The sequence below is a fragment of the Colossoma macropomum genome, unplaced genomic scaffold, assembly GCF_904425465.1.
Source record: "Colossoma macropomum unplaced genomic scaffold, Colossoma_macropomum, whole genome shotgun sequence".
NCBI lineage: Eukaryota > Metazoa > Chordata > Actinopteri > Characiformes > Serrasalmidae > Colossoma > Colossoma macropomum.
Genome location: NW_023494805.1, coordinates 3,579,346 through 3,602,869, shown reverse-complemented (window position 1 = coordinate 3,602,869; position 23,524 = coordinate 3,579,346). Strand labels below are relative to the sequence as shown.

Sequence of the window (23,524 nt, the reverse complement as noted above, 5' to 3'; positions counted from 1 at the left end):
CATAACCATACCTGTAACACGCCTAAACTAACATAACCACACCTGTAACATGCCTAACCTAACATAACCACACCTGTAACACACCTAACATAACCACACCTGTAACACACCTAACATAACATAACCACACCTGTAACACACCTAACCTAACATAACCACACCTGTAACACACCTAACATAACCACACCTGTAACACGCCTAAACTAACATAACCATACCTGTAACACGCCTAAACTAATATAACCACACCTGTAACATGCCTAACCTAACATAACCACACCTGTAACACAACTAACCTAACATAACCACACCTGTAACACACCTAACATAACCACACCTGTAACACACCTAACATAACATAACCACACCTGTAACACACCTAACATAACATAACCACACCTGTAACACACCTAACATAACCACACCTGTAACACGCCTAAACTAACATAACCACACCTGTAACACGCCTAAACTAACATAACCACACCTCTAACATACCTTACCTAACATAACCACACCTGTAACACACCTAACCTAACATAACCACACCTGTAACATACCTTACCTAACATAACCACACCTGTAACACGCCTAAACTAACATAACCACACCTGTAACACGCCTAACCTAACATAACCACACCTGTAACACACCTAACATAATCACACCTGTAACACACCTAACATAACCACACCTGTAACACACCTAACCTAACATAACCACACCTGTAACACACCTAACATAACCACACCTGTAACACACCTAACATAATCACACCTGTAACACACCTAACCTAACAAAACCACACCTGTAACACACCTAACATAATCACACCTGTAACACACCTAACCTAACATAACCACACCTGTAACACACCTAACATAATCACACCTGTAACACACCTAACATAACCACACCTGTAACACGCCTAAACTAACATAACCACACCTGTAACATACCTTACCTAACATAACCACACCTGTAACACACCTAACCTAACATAACCACACCTGTAACATACCTTACCTAACATAACCACACCTGTAACACGCCTAAACTAACATAACCACACCTGTAACACGCCTAACCTAACATGACCACACCTGTAACACACCTAACCTAACATAACCACACCTGTAACACACCTAACATAACCACACCTGTAACACGCCTAAACTAACATAACCACACCTGTAACATACCTTACCTAACATAACCACACCTGTAACACACCTAACCTAACATAACCACACCTGTAACATACCTTACCTAACATAACCACACCTGTAACACGCCTAAACTAACATAACCACACCTGTAACACGCCTAACCTAACATGACCACACCTGTAACACACCTAACCTAACATAACCACACCTGTAACACACCTAACATAACCACACCTGTAACACAACTAACTTAACATAACCACACCTGTAACACACCTAACCTAACATAACCACACCTGTAACACACCTAAACTAACATAACCACACCTGTAACACACCTAACCTAACATAACCACACCTGTAACACACCTAACCTAACATAACCACAGCTGTAGAAGTGAGAGAACCTCTGGTAGTTCACACTACATGGGAAAGGGGAAAACAGAAAACAGAATTCCCACCAGAACTTATTTCCCAGAGGTTTGAACTGCTGGGGTCTGACTGATCCCAAGGATAAAATATTAGTAAATTTGAGGATAACAGAAGGGTTAAATACAGTGGCTGGAGACCATCGGGGGGCCTGAGGCCCAGGCGTTAGAGCTACCGTTTAATTTTTTATATTACTTTAGGTAGACATTTTTCATTATTTAAAAGATTTTGCATTGTCAAAAGTATAAGAATAGATATAAGAGCTCCTAAAAATAAAGAACAGGGTATAGAAATTAATTAAACATACTACTGGAGCTAAAGGCTGCACAAAAAAAGCTACAACATACAACAAAATTCAAAAGCATTAACAAAACGGTAAGTTAAATACAAAAGAATCCTTTCTTTTGGATTTCGGGTGAGTATGTCCAGAATTTTGGTCTCAAGACTGAAGAATTTCCACTTTGGTGCGACGCTAGCAGAGAAGCTTAATCTTTTCTTTTTTTTTCACTTTGGCTGTGATCTTCATTTAATGTGGCGTAGTTTATGTTTTTGGACTGCAATGTCTTCTGAAGTCTGTGGTGTAGACTAAATGGATCTATTTTCCACAGCTACACACAGAGGGCAGAGAGCAAAGAGGCTAAACGAGGCTAAAACGTGGAAAACACTTCAGCTGATGCAGAGAGAAAAGGTTAATGCAGCCCACAGGGGCAGAACCAGTATGTTAATGTGTGTGGGTGAGAAAGAGAGAGAGAGAGAGAGAGAGAGAGAGAGAGAGAGAGAGAGAGAGAGAGAGACATTCAGCTGACTCTCAGCTCAACATGACCCTGAAGCAGGGATGTAACTAAGACAAGGATCTTGTGTCTAAAGTACACTATGCGGCCAAAAGTATGTGGACACCTGACTATCACACCTCTATGAGCCTGTTAGACGTCCCATTCCGAAACCATGGGCATTAATGTGGAGTTGCCCCCCTTTGCAGCTATAAAAGCCTCAACTCTTCTGGGAAGCTTTCTACAAGATTTTGGAGTGTGTCTGTGTGAATTTGTGCCCATTAGTCAAAAGAGCATTTGTAAGGTCAGACACTGATGTTGGACGAGTGGGCCGGGCTCACAATCTCTGTTCTAGCCCATCCCAAAGGTGTTCAGTGGGGTTGAGGTCCGGGCTCTGTGCAGGCCACTGGAGTTCCTTCACACCAAACTCATCCATGTCTTTAAGGAGCTCACTTTGTGCACAGGGGCTCAGCCATGCTGGAACAGGAAAGGCTCTTCCCCAAACTGCTGACACAAAGCTGGAAGCACATAACTGTGTAAAATGTCTTTGTGCTGTAGCATCAACATCACCCTTCACTGGAACTAAGGGACCTGAAAAACAGCCCCAGCTCATCATCCCTCCTCCACCAAACTTTACTGTTATCGCTCTGCATTCCAGTAGGTAACGTTCTCCTGACATCCACCAAACCCAGATTCATCCATCAGACTGACAGACAGAGAAGCTGATTCATCACTCCAGAGAACTCGTTTCCACTGCTGAGTCCAGTGGCGGCGCTTTACACCACTCCAGCCGACACTTGGCATTGAGCATAGTGATCTTGGGCTTGTGTGCAGCTGCTCAGCCATGGAAACTCATTTCATGAAGCTTCTGATGCACAATTGTTGTGCTGATGTTGCTTCCAGAGGCAGTTTGTAACTCCATAGTAAGTGATGCAACAGATAATAGAGAGTTTTTCACACGTTACATGCTTCAGCACTCGGTGGCCCCACTCTGTGAGTTTGCGTGGTCTACCGCTTCGTTGCTGAGCTGTTGTTGCTCCTTGATGCTTCCATGTCACAACACTAGCACTTACAGTTGTCTGGGGTAGATCTAGCAGGACAGAAATTTCATGAACTGACTTGTGGCAGAGGTGGCATCCTGTGACAGTGCCATATTTAAAGTCACTGAGCTCTTCAGTACGACCCTCTACTGCCAGTGTTTGTCTATAGAGATTGTGTGTGCTTGATTTTATACACTTGTTAGCAATGAGTGTAGCTGAAACACCTGAACTCAATAATTACTTCTTAAATATATTAGTTTGTTTTTAAAGCATAACACTGATTATCACCATCACAAATTGCTCTTCTCTTTAAACCTGGAGTTGTTCTCCAAGATCCAGCACCGCAGGCCTGCATAAAGGGTCCTTATCATGGAAAACTGAACGATCCTCACTGTTTAGAAAAGTACGATGTCGTATGTAAACAACGTTAAGTTGTCAAAATGTACATTAGCTATGCTGATCACAAAGTTCATATATGGTAATATAACCTGTCTTTAATTATCTGTTTTTGTGACATCACAAAAAGCAATATATCTACATATATCTGCCTCTTCAGCCTACAACATTTTAGCTCCGCCCATTCTCGCTGAAGTGTCCCAGGCTGCTTTTTGAATGTGGCAAAGTACAGAGCAGCCAATCAGAACAGAGATCATTTACATATATGAGTCTTAAATGAGGAGTAACAAACAGTCTGATTTGTCTGTTTAGTTCTAAGGGATAAACAGAGGTTGGAAAATGGACATGTGAAAGTAAACTATGAATATTCAAGAAAAAAATCTGAATTTTGAAGAAATTTTCACAATACATGATGTCAATATTTATATTTTCAGACATCTAATCAGTTGGAACTGAGACAAAAAAGAGCCAGTAGTGCTACATAAGTGACTACAAAGATTTTTTTTCAATATTTGTCACTAAGTTCAGTTAAACAGGGACTAATTTTGATGTCTTTATAATAAAAAATGAAGCGGGTCTGTGCTCAATTACTGACGATATTCATGATCTGTTCAGAAAAGCATACTGTATTGTATTTTGACATAATTTGACATAATTTATCTCAACAATAATATATATTATCATTTTGCCCAGCCCAACTGCTTTTCTCTAAAGCTGCTTTGAGACAACACTAGTTGTAAAAAGTGCTATACAAATAAACGTTGTTGTACATAAAATCTAAACAAACACAGAGCAGCTGTACAGTGTAACGTCTCATTCAACCTTCGTGCAGAAGGTTCGTTTTGCCACACTGACCCAGAGACACAGAACAGCACACATAAATATTTCAGCACTCATTCACTTCCATCCCTCTCTCTCTCCTTCTCTCCCAAAAGATGACCCACATTCCACAGTCATGAGTCCAGAGAAGGAGGGGAACAGGGAGGGATAAACGTCAGTCGTGCTTATAGGCAAAGATTTAACCCCTTACTGCAAGAATTGGGTTAAAAAATGTGGGAAGAAAAAAAGAAATAGCCTCATCTAATAATTAATTTCTGGTCAAAATGGCCATTAAGTGTAAGTTATTCATTTTTCAGGAGGTGTTCCTGAGGAGATTAGATAAAACATAATCCACCTGCATCAGAAAAAAGACAGACGACTGAAAAATAAGTGAAAAAAAAACCAGGAGGTTTCAAAACTGAGTCTGGTTCGTGGATTCGTTTAGAGTTTGTTCACATGTCTAAAAGAAACCACGACTCGGTGGTCTGAGATCACTGAAAGGGTCTCACTAAACCACCTCAAAACACGTCCATAAATATCTGAGTGTCAAAATCAACACAAAAACTATTCGTATCATTCGGTGGATCAGCTGGATCTGTGTCGCACAGGAAAAAGCATTTTCTGAAGTAATCAAACACAGTCAGTGGTGTTGAGGTCTGGACTCTGGGGTGGTCAGTCCATTGTTCCGCTTCTTTGTTTGATGTGTCCGTCTCCTTTTCTCAGTGAGGTTCTTCTTGATCAGCTACACATCCTTTCAGACCCACAGCGCGGAGTCGTCTTCTCATAGTGGAAGGATGGACAGAAACACCTGTGGATGTTTTCAGATCTGAAGCAGCTTGATTTTCTCCTCTCTCTCAGAGATGAAAGCTTTAAGTGCTGTTTATCTGATGGGGGCAGTTTTGGGGTCTACCAGCTCTTCCAGGTGGTTGTTAGGAGCCCCATTTACTCGAGCTTTTAATCAGGTTTTGAACTCCAGTTTTGGAAACTCCTCATCCACATCTTTTCCTCTGACTGTCTCCTCCTTTATGTAAGTGGATTATCTAACATCTAATCTCCTCAGAAACATCCATTTCGAATGGAAATGTAAAGGTGGTCTCTGTCTTTTGCACAGCTCTGTATATCCAATCATACATGCTGGTGTGGGTTTCCTCCCTTTCAACGACGCACACAAAATTAACCTAACAGCTCCCCCTTGTGGAGACTCTGCTGAACAAGGCTTCACAGCGTCCTGCACTGAACTGATCACCGAGCGGATTCACACAGATCGGATATTTTAACTGATATTGTATTGATTTATTGATTTGGCCTAATTAGCACATGCGGTTACTCCGTCTATAAACCCGCAGCTACACGAGAACGAAGCTCAGGCACTCACCATGAACGCTGCAGTGCTGTAGCTTCATCTAGAGGTCAGTGTTTTAGCCCGATCCTCCATCACGGGCCGCTCTACACGGACCCTCACCGGCCGGCCGGACCACTGACACAGGAAGAGCTGGAGGACGGAGCGTGAGGAGCAGCGCCGAAGGCTGGACACACCCCAGCTCGCTCTCTCGCTCTCTCTCCTGCCTTTGGCTTTTATCACCGTCTCTCTCCGTCGTCTTCTGTCTGTCTCTCTCTCTCTCTCTCTCTACACTGTCTTTGCTCCTTCACTCTATCGCTGTCACTCACTCAGTATCTGTTTTTCCTGCTCACTCTCACTCTCTCTCCTTTTCCCTCCTCTTTTTTGCTCTTTCACTTTATCGCTGTCATTCACTGTATCTCTGTTCTTCCTGCTCACACTCACTCTCTCTCTCTCAGCTTCTACCACTATCTCTCTCTCCCTCTCTCTCCTTGCCTCCTGTTTTTCTCCCTCACTCGTTCAGCTTCTGCTGTATCGTTCTCTTCTTTTTCTTTTGCTCGCTCACTCTCTCTCTCTCCCCTAGCTTCTATTGCTATATGCCTTTTTTCCTGTTCACTCTCTCTTAGCTTCTACAGCTCTCTGTCCCTCTCTCACTCTTTCAGCTTCCACTGCTGCATCATTCTCTTCTGCATTCTGTCTCTCTCCCTGCTTCACCACCGTGTCATTTTCTCTCTCTCCCTTTGTTTTTCATCTCTTTTCTCTCACGCTCTCTTTCCGAGCTTATGTTAATGCCTCTCTCGTTCTCTCTCTCTTATACTCCCTCACTATTTCAGCTTCTATTGCTGTATCATCTCTCCGGCTTTCTCTCTCCTGTCCTCTCTCACTCTGTCTCTCCTTTCCCTGCTGTTTGTGCTCTCTCTCCCCAGTTTCTATAGTGCTCTCTCTCTCTCTCTACCTCTCTTTCTCTTCCCTAGATTCTACTGTTGTGTCATTCTTCTTCTCCTGCTTTCTCTCTCTCTCCCTCCTAGCTTCCATCACCGTATCATTTCCTCTCTCTCGTTTTCTGTCACGCTCTTCCTCTCCCAGGTTCTAATGTCATCTCTCTCTCCCTCTTTTCCTTTTGTTTTCTGTCACGCTCTGTCTCTCCCAGCCTCTACTGCTGTGTCACACACTCACTCTCTCACTCTCTCTCTCTCTCGGTGTGTGCTGTGACGCCGTGCAGGGAGGAGGTTCTGCATCACTGAAACGCAGCAGATCTTCTCCTCTGTTATTAGTCATCGTGTCTGCGCTCTCAGAGGGTCTCCACCGCCCCCCCCCACCCCAGTCACGCTAATCAACAGCCGCTGGAAGAACGCAAAGTCCTGCCCTGCAGAACCGCTCCGCTCAGTGATCGACTCGTCATGCCTGGGGCTCGTAGACGAGCGCTCCTCTCATTAAACGCTCCGATTCCCGCCGCTGCTCTTCTCTTTATCTCTTCTTCTTCAGAGTCTCTCTCTCTTATTTCCTTCACTTCTGATGTGCAAGCACAACAAACATGCTCGGAACTCTCTAACCTGCTAACTGCTCCAAGCGCAGAAACACTTCTGTCGTCATGTAAGACAGAGAAATGATGAAAACAATTAAACATGATTAATCTGTCATAGTTAACTGAGATAAACTGCATTTTTTTGCTGTAATTTGATGCAAAAGAAAGACATTTTCCCTTTTAAAAAGGAGGATGTTGTGTTACGGCCATACAGGAGGATTATTATCTTTTAATAAGGTTATCCTGAATGCAGAACCCAAACATGAGACATGTCTAACATACAGACAGAGGAGATGTTTGCCAAACAAAATAAACTAAAAAATGTATCAAAAAAATAAATGAATAAAAATGATCTGTGTACTGGATGAAAACAAAAACAAACTTGTTTCCACCTCACTGTATATCTTATATGCAGTCAATAGCACGGCAGCTGGGCAATAAGACAATACTTGGCATCACTATTTACATCATTAAATTACATCACTATAAATTACTTCACTACACCAATATTTTCTGAGCCTACTGTGGTGCTTAAATCACTTCCTAACTGCATGTCTGATTAAAAAGAAAGCATTGTTAGTCCTGTTTAATGGGGTTTAGTGCAGCACAGAGTGTGAAATATTGAATACAAGTGACTGGATTCATAGTTTTGATAGTGTTTGTAAAATGTGGCTCTACTTTGTCCAAATACCAAGACACACAGTGTATCGTAAAGAAACTTTGTGAAGTATCATGATATTACATTCTGCCACATTGCCCAGTTCTAGTCAATAGTCGAAGCCTGCCACTGTCGTTCACACAGCTCGTGGAAGTCGCTCCACCCTCATTACAGACGAATTCCTCTGTGAAGAACAGACTGATGTAACTAGCAGTTAAGTAATCAGTGTTCTGGACTTGTACTCTGTGTGTAATTTCTCTCTCATTTCACAGACGTTCACTCTCACTAGCTGCAAGTAAACACGTTCAAAATGAGCCAGAGAAGCAGCGCTGAGAGGTAAACACCTCTAAAGCTGAGCGACATCATCAGCTTCAGCTCCAGGGCCGTTACTATGGAGCTCAAACGAGTGGAAACAAACAGTCACCTGATCTCTCACTCAGATTACTGACACTGATACACTGATACAGAGAGAGGAGAGAGAGAGAGAGAGAGAGAAAGGGAGAGAGAGGGAGAGAGATGGAGAGAGAAAAAAGAGAGAGAGAGAAAAAAAAAGAGAGAGAACGGAGAGAGAGAGAGAGAGAGAGAGAGAGAGAGAGAGAGAGAGAGAGAACAGAGAGAGAACAGAGAGAGAGAGAAAGGGAGAGAGAGGGAGAGAGAGAGAAAGAGAGAGAGAGGGAGAGAACAGAGAGAGAGAGAGACAGAGAGGGAGAGAGAGGGAGAGAGGGAGAGAACAGAGAGAGAGACAGAGAGAGAAAGAGCAAGAGAGCAGAGGGGGGAGAGAGAGAGCAGAGGAGAGAGAGAAAGCAGAGGGGAGAGAGAGCAGGGGAGAGAGAGAGAGAGAGAGAGAGAGAGAGAACAAAGAGACAGACAGACAGAGCAGAGAAGGAGACAGAGAGAGAGTGCAGAGGGGAGAGAGATGGAGAGAGGAAGGGTGTGAGAGAGGGAGAGAGAGAGACAGAACAAGGAGAGACAAACAGAACAAAGAGGGAGGTAGAGAGAGAGACAGAGGGAGAGCATAAAGAAAGAAAGAAAGACAGACAGACAACATCTGGGTGATGAACGGTCAAAACTGATAATATGTGAATTTTTAGTGATGCGAATAGAGAATATCTAATCTAAATGTTTAAAAATGTGGTCAGCTGGTATTTTTAGAGTTTTAAATTTATATAAACTCGACTGAGTCTTAAACTCAGCTCATTAAAAAGCTTCGCTCCACACGTGAGAGACTTTTCACCACATTTCTGGTTTACTTGCTGTATTTTCTTCTTTCTTACTCTCAATACAAACCAAACAATTTAGTGCAGAGCACTGTCAACGGTCGAAATAAAACTGCTCCAATTTAAACATTTCAGCAAGATATTTACAGACATTTACAGACATTCTTTGTTAAACTTCAGTAACACTTTAGCCTCAAAATCCTGTGACTCTGACTCTGTTTGGGGTGAATCAGGCCTGAATAATCTCTCCACTGCTGCAGAGCTGCTGAGGCTCCACAGCAGAACTGGATTTTTAGCTAAAATAACATTATAATCCTCCTTTACTGTAAAATCCTTATAACACACAGTTCTAACACAGTTTTCACAATAAATTGTCTTAAACGCTGGAGTTAATGTAGAACTGCTGATTCACCCTTTAACGCTGAAGCCTGACGCACAGACTGCTGGTCACCATAGCAACGCAGATAATGAAACGGCAAAGAGAGAGATTTAAGACGAACATCGATCATTTGGAGATGAATGGACTATTTGTGTTTATAATCACTCAGCTGGTTTCTTCATTCGTTTAATCTGCAACACCTCGCGAAGTTGAAGTCGCTTCTCATCCTCCAGCTTCTCATTCGAATTCCCCCGTTCCACCTTAAATGGCGCCGTAGGTGCCAGATTGTACTGCTGCGCCATTTAAGGTGGAACGGGACAATTCGGTCGAGAAGCAGGAGAATGAGAAGCGACTTCAGTCTCGTAAGAAGTCGAACATTGAGAGACGTTTTATAAGAAACTCTGAGACGTTTCCTGAGATGAGAGAAAAGCAGCTACAGCTGAGCTAAAGCTTAAAGCAGAGCAGAGTAAGTCTGAGCTTGTGTTTATATTTTTATCCTGAACTATCAGCACATACTGAGACATGTTTACAGCCGCGATGGTAAGATGGACATAAAACGTTGTGGCTCCCAAGGCGGTTTCATTAACATTTGGGTTGCGACCCCTCAGCTAAGCCTACTAGTAAGAGGTGATCAGCGCGTGACCGTTTGCTCTAACTGTCCGTGGCTCAGTCAGGATTGCACAATCGGCACCAGCCCAGTTAACGGCCGCGTTCTGTGGGTTCAGATTTTGAGCGGATTGTCCGAAGCCTGTAGCGAAATTGTAGAGAAAATTATCACCATAGCTACAGAAAAAATCTGTGGGAGCTACAGCTACTAGCTACAAAAATGTGTAGCTGACTAAATAAAGTAGCGCACTACTTAGCCACTCCCCCATCCCTGATGGTATCGTTGCTAAGCAACCACTGACCGATTTGAAACTTTTTTCGCCGTTTGACAGTAAATCATATTGTGAGTACTTTAATTCAAGCCTGTGATACTAATGATGGAGGTTTTCAGGCAGTTTGCTCCTTTAGCCTGTTAGCTAGCTGATCAGCCCGGTTCTAGATAAGAAAATAAGTTTTCAGCCCTCAGTTTAAACAAAATCAGGTCAGCGCACTCGGTGCTCTGTGAGATCAGCATTACGGGAGGCCAAAAATCTGAGTCTGTGCCTCTCAAACACGACTCGACTCTCTCTCCAACTGTCGACTCAAAAATCTGCAGACCAGAGCCGACCAGCTCAGACCCAGCCAGACTGAGAATCGGGGCTAAGATCGGGGTTAAAGTCGTAGAGTGAAACCCCATCTTAACAGATGTTAAACTGCTGTGTAAATCACTGTCGGGCAGGAAAATTATTTTGTTCAAAGTCTCTAAAAGGTCGTGTCAAATTGGACGGAATCGCTTCACTGCTTTTAACACACACCTTCACAAGCCGCTCCTGACCCGTCTCTCTCCAATTATCATTAAAACAGTGTTTATTGGGCCTGATGATGGACCGCCACAGCACTAGACGGACCACCACAGCGCTAATTTCCAAGCCCCGTCATTTTAAGAGCAGAAAGACACTAAAGTGCAGTGCACGGGCCGTGAGAGGAGACAGAGGCCATCTCTACGCCGATAACCACTCCAACAACACTAAGTTTGACTACCATTAAGTGTACATCTCCAATAGGTCCACAGAGACCAGCTGCACAGTCCATAGACTGTGAGGAAGTGAGAAAACAGTCTCAACAGCGAGAAAAAGAGGAGTCCTTACCTTCAGCGCTGTTTTGGGGTCTCTGGTTGAGGGAGGAACTCGACCAAACAGCCTCCAGCCCGGCTCTCTGTGACCATCTGCAGCACTCACGCCCTTCAGCTTCTTGGAAAAAAGATTCCTATGAGAGAAAAATAGAGAGAGAGAGAAAGAGAGAGAGAGAGAGAGAGAGAGAGAGAGAGAGAGAGAGAGAGAGAGAGAGATGGGTGCCTCTGCAAGTGACTATATCTCCAATAACAACGAATTATCTCCCTAAAAGGGATACAGACGTCCTAGAGGAATATTAAAGAAGCGCTATGTAAGATTTGGGGATTTGGAGACCTCTCTGGTGCAAACGTGTAATTGCACGCAACATGCGGAGGAACATTTGGTATCATCGGCAGAGCCGGTTTAAGAGCCCACATTGCAGAGTGGGAATTCTCCTCTCTACAAGTTCTCTGTAGTCGGTGGTGCTTCTGATACCCACGCATGGATGAATCTGCTGTTTTAAAGAGATTCCAAAGAGAACTCAGTCTAAACTTGGTGAGGGATGCGTCTCTGAGGATGTGAGTGAATTATCTATCACTTTGAGGCGTGAACATCGAGCCGGACCTTCTTTCTGAGTCTGTGTGTGTGACGTTAATAGGTAAAGACGTACGATGTGGTGTGAAAAACTCTCGACCCGACGCCTCTGACTTTTAAATGTGAAGGTGTGAATGCAGTGTAAAACGGAGAGCATTGCAAACTCAGCGTCAGTTTGTCAAAGAATGTGTCGTTTTGTTGTGAGGCGCTCAGACTAGACAACAGAGCAAAGAGAGAGAACAACACACACAACGAGTTTGGGCTCCGAATAAGAACTCAAACTCCCAGATCTCCTCAGATCTCACGACACAGACAGAGCTGAACTTACTGGACCTGTTTGGGCTTTTATGAGCAGTGAAAGCTCAAACTGGGGATGAATCGGTGGTGAGAAGCGCTGAATCACAGTGAGCTGGAGAAACATTTCACTACAAACTGGCAGCTGAGCTGAAACTGTAAAGACAGCGACCTGATCTGGATCAACATTATAAACATGATTTCGGCTCTGTGTTTCAAACACAGCTCCTTTGTCTCCTCTCCGCTGTTCAAGCTCGTCTCTTCTCCTGTCTCTCCGCTCTTCCAGCTCTCTGATTGGCTGTTTGAATCACTCAGTGAGTAAATCTCCGACCTTCTCAGACTGCAGGACTCATTTTGAGTCGTAAACATGTTTGATAATATCGGAGGATCTCTGATCACTCCAGAGTTTGATTGGAGTCTAAAGATTCACTCCTTTCTCCTCTCACACTACGGATCATCTCCACCGTCAGACGCTTCCGATCGAGCTCACGACCTGGAGAATCACTTCAGATTGTGAAAATTTGTGGCAGGGGGCAAATCGGGCAAAAGATCGTGTAGTGTGGGCCCAGCCTTAGAATTAAACAAGATGGTTTTGTTACTGTGCCTTTACAGCTGATATATGTAAATGAGCTCTGTTCTGATTGGCTGTGTCTCATTCAAAAAGCAGTCCAGGCTGAAACTGTAACAATAAAAAATCTGCATGTTTGTGTTCATGTATGTGTGTCAAAACCTGTTGCTGCATTAAAAAAACAAAAAAACAACAAAAAAAACCATAAATAATAATAATTGGCCATTTTGCTTACATTGGCAGAACCCTGGTTCCCCAAATGCGTCCTCAATTACAACAAACCTCATCAAAACGAAGGGAAACAAAACAGAACCTAACACTTGGATTTATGGTACAAGTGCGTTGTTTTACCTGTTGATGAAGCTCATGATGGGACTCGTCCTCTTCGGTCTCAACTCCTCCAGCGTCAGCGCCCCCTGCTGGCTCTGCGGCAGGTCGTCAGAGGGCGGCAGTGACACTTCCGAGAACCGCGAGGCACTGACGACCATGTCGCTGCTGTTCTCGAAGGTGACGACAGCGCTGGAGTCCGACGTGACCATGAAGTCGACGATGTCATCGTTGCTAAGCGACAGCGTGGCCGACAGCTCGGTGCTCAGGCTGGAGACGCTGCAGACGGAGATTTCGTCGCTGCGGTTCAAAGCTCCGCCCCCTGCGCGGACGCCGCCGGGGGGGCTGAAGAGGCGCCACTCCAGACTGCTGCGGGGAAACGTGGAGGACTTGTGCAAAGTTCCGTCCGAGGACTCCAGCGTCAGCGTGGCAGGGCCATCGTCACTCGGGCTGAAGGGCTGGACGTGGACGTGTTCGGGGGGGTTTATTTCCAGCGTGGGGATTCCGGAGTCCTGCGAGGCCACACTGCACTGGTCCTCCTCGCCACAAGGGGTGCTGGTGAGCAAGGCAGGACTGTAGCTGGGGAGGCAGTAGTGAGGCACAGGGCCATTTGGGTGGTCCGGGGTGTGCGGTCCCAACGATGAGCCATTTTCAGCAGCGGGTAAATCTACAGGGAAACATTTCCTATTTAGACTCATCACAAGTCTTAAAGTCTTAAAGATCACATTTACACAGTTTTCCTCTCTTTAATACTTACACAGTCATTCACACAAGTCATGTTTAACGTCTGATGTACCTCACAAATAATAGAAACTTACATCCCACCAATTATCATCATGTTAACTGCTGAATTATCACTCATTTGGCCCCGTAAGCCAGACTACTGTGTATCGTCAGAGAGTTCTGTTGCGTTTTGTTGCTTAATTCTGCAAAATAAGCAACCACTACCCATGTTTTTGACTGACGGGGAGGGCAGGGCTGGAAGCTTGATTTTTATATCAAAATCGTAATTTGAAAAAACGCAGTTTACAAATCACAACAACCTAAATTATCAACACCTTCGTCTTGACAACTTTTAAGTGGAAAAAAATTTCAAGCCAACAAACAGAGTTCATTAACTGCATGCAGACGATTCAGACCTGCAAGAAGTAACTAAATACCCATGTGTTCTGTAGAGTCTGGCAGTCTGGCACTCTACATTCAGTGGTTAACCCCCCAACCAGGAAAAAAAATGGATAAGCTTGTCTTCTTGACCAAAAAAACAGGCCTGAACTTTAATTCACAGAAAAAGTCACCACAATTCCATCGTAGTCACAACATTGGTGAGAAAAATCACAATTAAATATCTTCTCCAAATTGTTTTGCCATACTGGGGCAGATGATTTTAAAACTCCAACAAAAACACTGAGAAGGAATAAAGTGGCTACTAATTTTTTAAAAAAAAAACTCAATCCAGCCACCATATCTTGCTTCTTTTTGAGTCCGTGTGTGTGACGTTAATGCATAAAGATATACGATGTGGTGTGAAAAACTCTCGACCTGACATCTCTGACTTCTAAATGTGAAGGTGTGAACGCAGTGTAAAGCGGAGAGCATCGCAAATATCTTCTCCAAATCATTTTGCCATAGTGGGGCAGATGATTTTAAAACAGGTCTACAACAAAAACACTCAGAAGGAACAAAATGGCTACTAATTTCTTTAAAAAACTCAATCCAGCCACCATATCTTGCTTCGAAAGACTCGTCATGGTGCACAGAGTAGGTAACCATGGGCACAGCTGTGACAGATCAAATCAGACAGATTAAACTGGTGCAAGGAAATGCATTCACACAGATGGGCAGACAGCCAATCAGAATGGAACTGACAAAATCCTGACATGTGGCTTGCTTAGCATGAAACAAGATAGCAAGATATCAGACACTCTGTATGAGTGAGCAGAGCAGGGTTGGGCCACTCATTTTACTTGTAAACACAGTGATTTTTAAGCAAACATTCAATAAATGTTAAATCATCTACCTACAATCTGCTAAGTGTTAAACAGTGCTGCTAACTAGGAGAGAGTAGCTGGTCAGTATTAACTTATCCATCATGATATCAGCTCCATTCACCACAAAGCATGTTCGGTTCTGGCTAACTAGAGCACCGACACAAGTTTAGATGATAATGACTCAAATCTGAAGGAGTGAAATTGAGCGGCTGGTGCTGAAGAGACAGAAAGGTGAAATTAAACCTGTTCTGTAGTGTCTGGATCTGTAGCCTGATCGGCTAACGATGTTAGCTTAGCAACCAGGCTGCACACCCAAACAGAGCCACACACCAGAGTACAGGTCTGGTTCTGACCGCTGCTCTGCTGAAGCAAGTGTAGATGATCTAAACTAATGCCTGAGAGAGTAAAAGTGGAGTGGCTGGTAGACAGAAAGCAGAAATCGATGTCTGGGACTGTAGTGGTTTGCAGACCCGATGTGCCACACAGCACAGCACAGGCTCGGTTCCAGCTAATTGATGCTAAAACGACAGGCGTTTCGAGGACATCTGAGAGAGCAGAGTCGAGTCACTGCTGTTAGAGTGGCAGAACGCCACAATCGAACCTGTTCTGTGGTGTTCGGGACTGCAGCGCTGTGCCTGCGCTAACGATAGCTTAGTTAGCAGGCCAGATGTGCCACACAGTACAGGCTTGGTTCCAGCTAACCGATGTTAAAATGACATGAGTTTCGAGGATATCTGGGAGCGCCGAGTCAAGCGGCTGCTATTAGAGTGACAGAAAGCTGAAAACGAACATGATACTGTAAGGCTGCGTTTACACAGCAGGTAAAAGTGGCCCAAATCCGATGTTTTTCTTTATATGTGACACAGATGTGTGTCTGTGTGTCAGTGTGAACAGATAAACACACTGAATCGGACATTTTCAATTCAGATTTGAGACGCTTTCATATGTGGTACTGAAATCCGATCCGTATCCGATCTGCGACAATGCGACTCAGTCTGAACAGCCAGATCGGAATTCATGCGACTTTTACGTCAATCCAACTCGACGTTCGTCATAATTTCACGCTGCTGAGACTCATAAACATTTAGTCTGATGTTTCTGTACCAAAAAATTAGAAGAGACTCATCAAACCGCTCCGTGTTCAAACGGAACGGCCGGACGCGGCCGGAGGAGACCGAGGCTGCAGCGTCAAAGAACAGTTTAAGGAATCCGAGGACACGAACCAAAGAAGTGGCCGTGGCCGAATAACGAGCCCTTTTTACGGTGAACTCGAACACATTCAGGGTGATGAGCCCAGCTGTCAATCATTGGAACTTCATAATCGCTCATGTGATGCTGGTGAAGATGAAGCTGATCCTCCTGGAGTGACTGGCGCTCACTGGCAGTCATGACTGTTTACCTCTGGATGAGCCGCATGATGCTCTGATCTTTTGCTCATGTGGGTCGGTTTAGGAGCTGATCTGTTCAGACTGATGTGATCACATTTAAAAGATAATCTGAACAGACAAAACAAAAAAAATCAGATCTGGTGAGAAAATCAGATTTGGGCCACTTTTACCTGCTGTGTGAACGCAGCCTAAGACACACTTATCTATAAACATGGCCTAAATCAGGGTTTCTCAACCTGTGAGCCGAGGACCACCAGTGGGCTGTGAAGCACTCTCTTGTAGTCCGCGGGCCGGTTCTCAGGGGGAGGCGGCAGTTCATAGTGGGCCAATAATGTCACTAAGTCATAAAAACTAGTTTATAACTGCTTTTTCCAACAGGCGTAATTCGCTTTAAAGGTAACAATTGTCAGTTTTGATCAAAGTTACCTCAAGTGGCCTTTATGGCAGATGACGCCTATTAGCACAAGCATTTATAAACATTTATGTAGGGGGACGTCAGGCGTCATGACAAGCTTATGTAGGAGTCATGTAGCCTTACGAACAGCACCCTACAGTAAAGTGTTAGCGAAAATTCTGAAGAAGTTATTTGAAGAACAGCGATTTTTCATAACTATTTTCTCAAGAATGAAATTAGAAAAAAAACATCGTTTTTGAGCCTTAATTCTCAGGTTTTCAGTGTCAGCATTAAAGAAAAGAAAGAAAATTGTATTTTAAGAAGCTGATTTTAGTTTTCCTGTGGGCCGCTATGCTTTGTAGGTATAAACAGGTGGGCCTTTGGGTGGAAAAGGTTGAACCACTGGACTAAAGTACAGACAAAACATCAGGCTTTAAAACGTCTGTTACTGTTTTTAGCTATGCTATGCTAATGTGCCATGTTAATAAATACAGTATGTCCTAAACAACATCATCAAGTCTATCATAGATTATCAAGGTCTGAGGCAAATGTGATGATTTAGGCATGCAGTTAGCACCAGGCTAATTAGTGGGGAATAAGCTTTATTTGCCCTGCTATAACTACATTAGCCTCGCAGCTCCGGGTGCTAAAAATAAAGAAGCCAAATTCAGACACCAAATATGTCCTGGCTGATTAAATACACTTTAAGTACATCTGATTTATCGTTGAACTAGCACTATCACTGCCCCCGTAATGTAGGAAAACAGGCAAACTATGAAAAACAAATTAAAGATAAACTCAGGAAGTTAAAGACTGTTGATCACTGTGGAGAACATTACAAGTGCAACCCATGAAAAAGTCCCAATACAACCAAATGGACTCGAAGTGCCCTGCAATCAGCCCAGGGGTTAAATCAGACACAGTAAACGAGGAGAAATGCTGAACTCTTTAGTGGTGTGACCCAAAAGATTTCTTCCCATTTTGATGATGTGGCAAGCCACGCATCAAACCACATGATGACGTATATGAAAGAGCTCACTGAGAAGACAAACATCACAAGAGTTAATTCCACTCTAAGTTCCCGTCACCTTTAACACAGCACAGACAAGAAAATCCAGTTCTATATAAAAGACACACAAACAAAACCAGCACAGCTTAAAACATAATGAGCCTAATACTAGGAGTGGCCAAATCAGGGCTGCTGTGGGAGCGCGATTAGCGTGGCATCACTCCAAATCCACAGAGACATTCGGTTAAAGGAATAAATGAAAGAGAAAATCATATTTACTCAATATTCCCCTCTGGGTTCTGACACTGTATGGCCTACTGTTATCAATACAATACATATACTGGATTAGAATCTACATACAAACCAGCCACTTAAGCCGTTAAGTCCACCTCCTTGTTTCGACACTCATCGTCCATTTTATCAGCTCCACTTACTATATAGGTGCACTTTGTAGTTCTACAGTTACAGACTGTAGTCCATCTGTTTCTCTGCATACTTTGTTAGCCCCCTTTTACCCTGTTCTTCAGTGGTCAGGACCCCCATGGACCCTCACAGAGCAGGTACTATTTGGGTGGTGGATCATTTTCAGCACTGTAGTAACACTGAGGTGGTGGTTGTGTGTTGTGCTGGTCTGAGTGGATCAGACACAGAAGTGCTGCTGGAGTTTTTAAACACTGTGTCCACTCACTGTCCACTCTATTAGACACTCCTACCTTGTCGGTCCACCTTGTAGAAGTAAAGTCAGAGACGATAGCTCATCTGCTGCTGCACAGTTTGTGTTGGTCATCCTCTAGTCCTTCATCAGTGGTCACAGGACGCTGCCCACAGGACGCTGTTGGCTGGATATTTTTGGTTCTCAGTCCAGCAGTGACACTGAGGTGTTTAAAAACTCCAGCAGCACTGCTGTGTCTGATCCACTCAGACCAGCACAACACACACTAACACACCACCACCACCACGTCAGTGTTACTGCAGTGCTGAGAATGATTCAGTAAAAGCTCTTTTGACAACGCCCAGTTATATCAATTTTGTCAGGTGTGTCAACTTTTGCACAGTACAATGTATAATTATGTATTTATTCATCTTTATTATGAAATCAGTTCAGGGAATATTGACTGTATTTCCAGCCTTACAGTGCAAAAATGGGCTTGTAGGATTTAAGTAGCCATTTATATCTCATATCTATTTTTTTTAATATTATTTTACACTTTATAAAATAGTGGTGCTTCTGTAATTTTGCATTTCTGCTAATTACTTTAAGAAGAGGCTGGCTGACCTTTCTGTTTAATTACACAGTCAACGTCGTGATCTTCTACCACTCTATCTAACCTCATCTTTTATGTTCATATGGTTCAGCACTAGTGTCAACCTCAACCATCAGACCCTCAAGCCTACATTAAACCACACAGACCTGCAGTCTTACCAAAGCTGGCCTTAGGCAGAGGCTTCCTGTCCCAGTCCTGAGGACTCCAGACGCTGCGCATTACTAAAAACAAACCTGATCCAGCTCACAACTTACACTCAGTGTTAAACCTAAAGGCTGCCAGCCATCGCACAACACCGTTTTCTCTCCCTCACTCTGAAAACAACTGCAGAGTGACGCATTTCAGCTCATCTGACGTTTAGAAATGATTCTCACAAGCACGATTGGCTCACACTTGTTGCTCCACTCACCACCGAGTGGGGTAATAACGTGATTTGCTTGAACTCAGTTCTCCTTTAGAACAAGGTCCATCTTTAACTGCAGATCTTAAGATCTCAAATCACGCTTTCAGTCATGTTTGGTGTCTCAAGTTTCCTTCTTTAGTTTTACGCTGGAGCTACGAGGCTAATGTAGCTCATAAGTGCAGATTCTGAACTGTGTTTATGGTCAGGCGGCTTTTCTTATTGAAACACACTCGGGTTGTAAATTTCAAAGAATGAGAATCTATTCAGTGATAAAAAGATGTAAAGGGGAATTCCACCATTTTTCTAAATTTCTAAATGTCTGATAACACATTCCTGCATCTACATAATTCAGTGGTCGAAATCTAAACAATGTCATTCAGGGTGGTTTGATGCGAAATGGTTTATTTGTAGAAAAACTTACTGACTCTGATGTCTTTACAGTGGTGGTGATAGGAACCAGGGGTCACCATGACTACAACATAAATATAGACTTTTTTTTACTATCCAAAACCACCAACGTACACAAGTCTTCTGAGGTTTTTACATGTCATGTTGATGATGAAATAGTGGTAAATCTACCTAGAACACCCTTAATGTATCCCTCCACCATGAACAGATTAGAATTAGTTTATTAAAATACGGTTTAGGCCAACATTTCTCAAAACTACTGTAAAACAATGTCTCAGGCATCAAGGGATTAACAACTATTTAATGTAGTACCATTGTGCTGTAGATTTGTAGAGGACTTAAACTCTTCAGACGTCTGGTTCCTATCACCACCACCGTGAACAGTCCTGACTTACTAGGTTTCTCTAGAATTAAGCACTTTGCACCAAACCACTCTGAATGGCTTTGTTTACATCTTCATCATTTAATTATGCAGAATTTTTGAAAAATTAGTGGAGTTCTCCTTTGAGTGCTTTTGCTCATGACTTCACAATATTAACAACACTGACAGAACATTAGCGAAGCTGGCATTCATGTTCCTAATGAAATCTTTGAGCACGTTCTCACAGAGAACATCTACCCTCTGTTTCAATGCTGCTTTAAAACAGGCCCACGTCAACTTCACCACTTCCCCTTCGGGCAGTCCCCACGGTCATCCTCAGGGCTGTTCCATTACCGGATTAGCTCAGAGGACCCCTCTGGAGAAGCAGAGGATGGAGTCAACATAAATGAACTTGACCAGAAACCACTGCAACCTGACACAAAGTCCATTTTGTTTATGAATGCAACACTCTGACTTCTCAGTAAACAGTCTGCATAACCAAGTTTGCCTAGGACGCTAGTTAGCTCTCTGTGGCTAGCCTAGCTAAGAGCAAGGCCCAATTCCCATTTCACCCCCTCGCCCCTACCACTTAGCCCTACCCCTCCGTTTTTCTTTTCACGTCTAGGGGTAGGGTGTCCTCATTTTAGTTGAGATAGAGGGGTAGGGTGAAGTGTTGGGGCTACATGGCCCTCCAAACAGAGAGATATGAGAAAAAAAGAAAAACCAGCAAGATGGAGAACAAGAGACCAAAGAAACCCACAAACGTGAGAATTTTCTCTGATAAAAATTACAATAATCACCGTATTATCTTAGTCTAATGTCGTTTCAGTGTATTATGGTCGTTTTCTTCATAACAAGCATAGAAAATCACTAAAGCAGTGCTGATGTCTCGGTAGCTAATTAGCTAACTTTCCTGTTCCACCTTAAATGGTGGAGCAGTTACATTCTGGCACCTCAAGCATCAGAAATGCTGCATCATTTAAGGTGGAACGGGAAAATTCAAACGAGAAGCTGGAGAATATCTGACTTCAGCTTCATATCACTGAAGAATTAGGGGTGGGTGATAATAAATAATCGCCCCCCTCTTTGAAGTCATATGATGCCCTAAATGTAACTAAAGCCCAGCAGTGAGGAGCTGAACTTTACCCTCCTCTGCTGTCACTGCAGACTGGCAGGGTCGCCTACAGAGCAGCGCTGGTAGCTGTTAATGAAGTGATGCTCTTTTTATTTGAGGGTCCCATTTCAGAGGGAAGATTTCAACCACTACCCTGTAACTCAGTTCCAAGGGGCAAGATGAAGAAATGGGATTGGGCCTGAGTGTTCTCCACTTGAGGAATGCTCTGCTTATTATGCCCTGTAGGACTTTTGATGATCCCAGGACCCAAACCATGACCTTACGAACCCTTTCACAGGTTTCTTTCATGCATCTTATTGAGGTATGATGTGTCAAATAAAGAGCTGAGGGACACAGAACCCTTGGAACATTGGAACCTGAGAACATGGGAACATAGGAACCAGGGGACAAAGGAACCTTGGAAACATGGAAACAAATAGACACAGGACCTTTGGGGACAAAAGACCCTTGGGACACTGGAACCTGAGGACACAGAAACCAAGTGAACATAGTTCCCAGGCAACATAGGAACCTTGGGAACATAAGAACCTTGGGTGCATGGGAACCTGCGGAATGAAATACACAGAAATATTCTATTTTTTCCTGTGGCACTAGAGGCTGTATTCTGCTGCTTCAACTTATTAAATCTCAGAAAAACTAAATAGCCTGATGCACATCGAGTATCGTGAAAATACCTAAAGTAATGTGACATATTTTTGCCACATCACCCACTACTAATGTACACACTTCCATTTTTAAGCCCTGTGTCTTCTGCATGTTAGCCATCTAGCAGGTCTGTGTAAATCTATAGCTTTATGTCCTCTGAAAACTGGCTTTGTTCCTCCTAAACCCAGTGTGCTCTGCCAGAGCTCAGTTCCAGCCCTAACTGAGCTGTAGCAGCTAATTGAGCGTGATCAGGGTTAATGCTGCGATAAAGCTGGAGAACACTATGCATGGCGGTTGGTGTAGAGGAGCAGGGCTGGGTCCCCTCGGGTTACACGGCTCCATTTCAGGTCCCAATCTCAGTCCAACTGCCATCTACAATCTCATCACCTCCATCATTCAACATAAACTACCCAGCATTGGATGTGATAATTAGCTTGAGCTGGAGGGCTATGGGAAAATACTGTCCCGTACTCCGGCGTGTCTCATACTAGAGGTTGGCTTTGCTCAGAAATTAAAATGGAATTTAACAAATATTTGAAGATATCTAAACATTAACCACACCATATTTCAATAATAAGGACGCTACTTGAATGTAATAGGCATTAGAGCCGGACCAATAAATCGGCACCCCGATATTATCGACCGATATGAGCTAATAGCAGAAAAATCTGTATTGGCATTTATAATGGCTGATAAATGACAATTTAATCCACATCGAGCATTCATCAGACACTGCCCTCACCATCCAGAGTGATTTCAGCCACTTGTGTCATCCATCAGCCAGAAATCCAGCTCCAAAATCACCCAAAACCCACTCGCTATTGTTATACTACCTCTCCGCTTTTAGCCTTCATTTATAAACAAAGGGTTAAAAATAGTGACGTGATTCACACATCAGATCACTCAGAGGAACCTGACCTCACTAGCCAGAGTGAGAGAAACCAGCTCCAACAACCCACAACCCAAAAATACAGCACAAACACACAGCCAGATCACTGTAAAACCTACTATTAGCTCTCCGATTTACCCTTCATATGGCAACAAAAGGGCTAATTCAGAAAACCACCATTCAGATCCTGCATTTACCTCCATTTAAATCCCCATTTAAACGCCCTCACAGTAACATGTTCAGTCTAAAACTTTCCCTCGTGTCTCAAATAGTGCTCTGACTCAGGCCCAGACTCTGCGTTTAGTGCTGATAATCAGGAATTTACATCTAAATTCAAGTAAAAAATGACATACATACTTATAAAATTGAGGCTAACCGCTAACCATGCGTTCGGTGTGTGTGTCTGAGCTGAGAGAGT

General features: G+C 43.5%; 1 protein-coding gene across 4 annotated transcripts in view; it reads right to left on the bottom strand.

The window, feature by feature from the left end:
* tbc1d14 (TBC1 domain family, member 14) overlaps positions 1-23,524 on the bottom strand; it is an 84,347-nt gene that overhangs the window by 45,996 nt on the left and 14,827 nt on the right. For 3 of the 4 annotated variants that reach the window (XM_036596391.1, XM_036596390.1, XM_036596389.1), the window contains exons 3-4: positions 13,246-13,888; positions 11,475-11,592 (exon numbers count right to left, since the gene is read on the bottom strand). In XM_036596391.1, the coding sequence (XP_036452284.1) occupies positions 11,475-11,592; positions 13,246-13,888 (761 nt within the window). Of the gene's footprint in view, positions 1-5,998; positions 7,145-11,474; positions 11,593-13,245; positions 13,889-23,524 lie in introns of those variants that run through there. The other variant, XM_036596392.1, reaches the window with a different exon arrangement.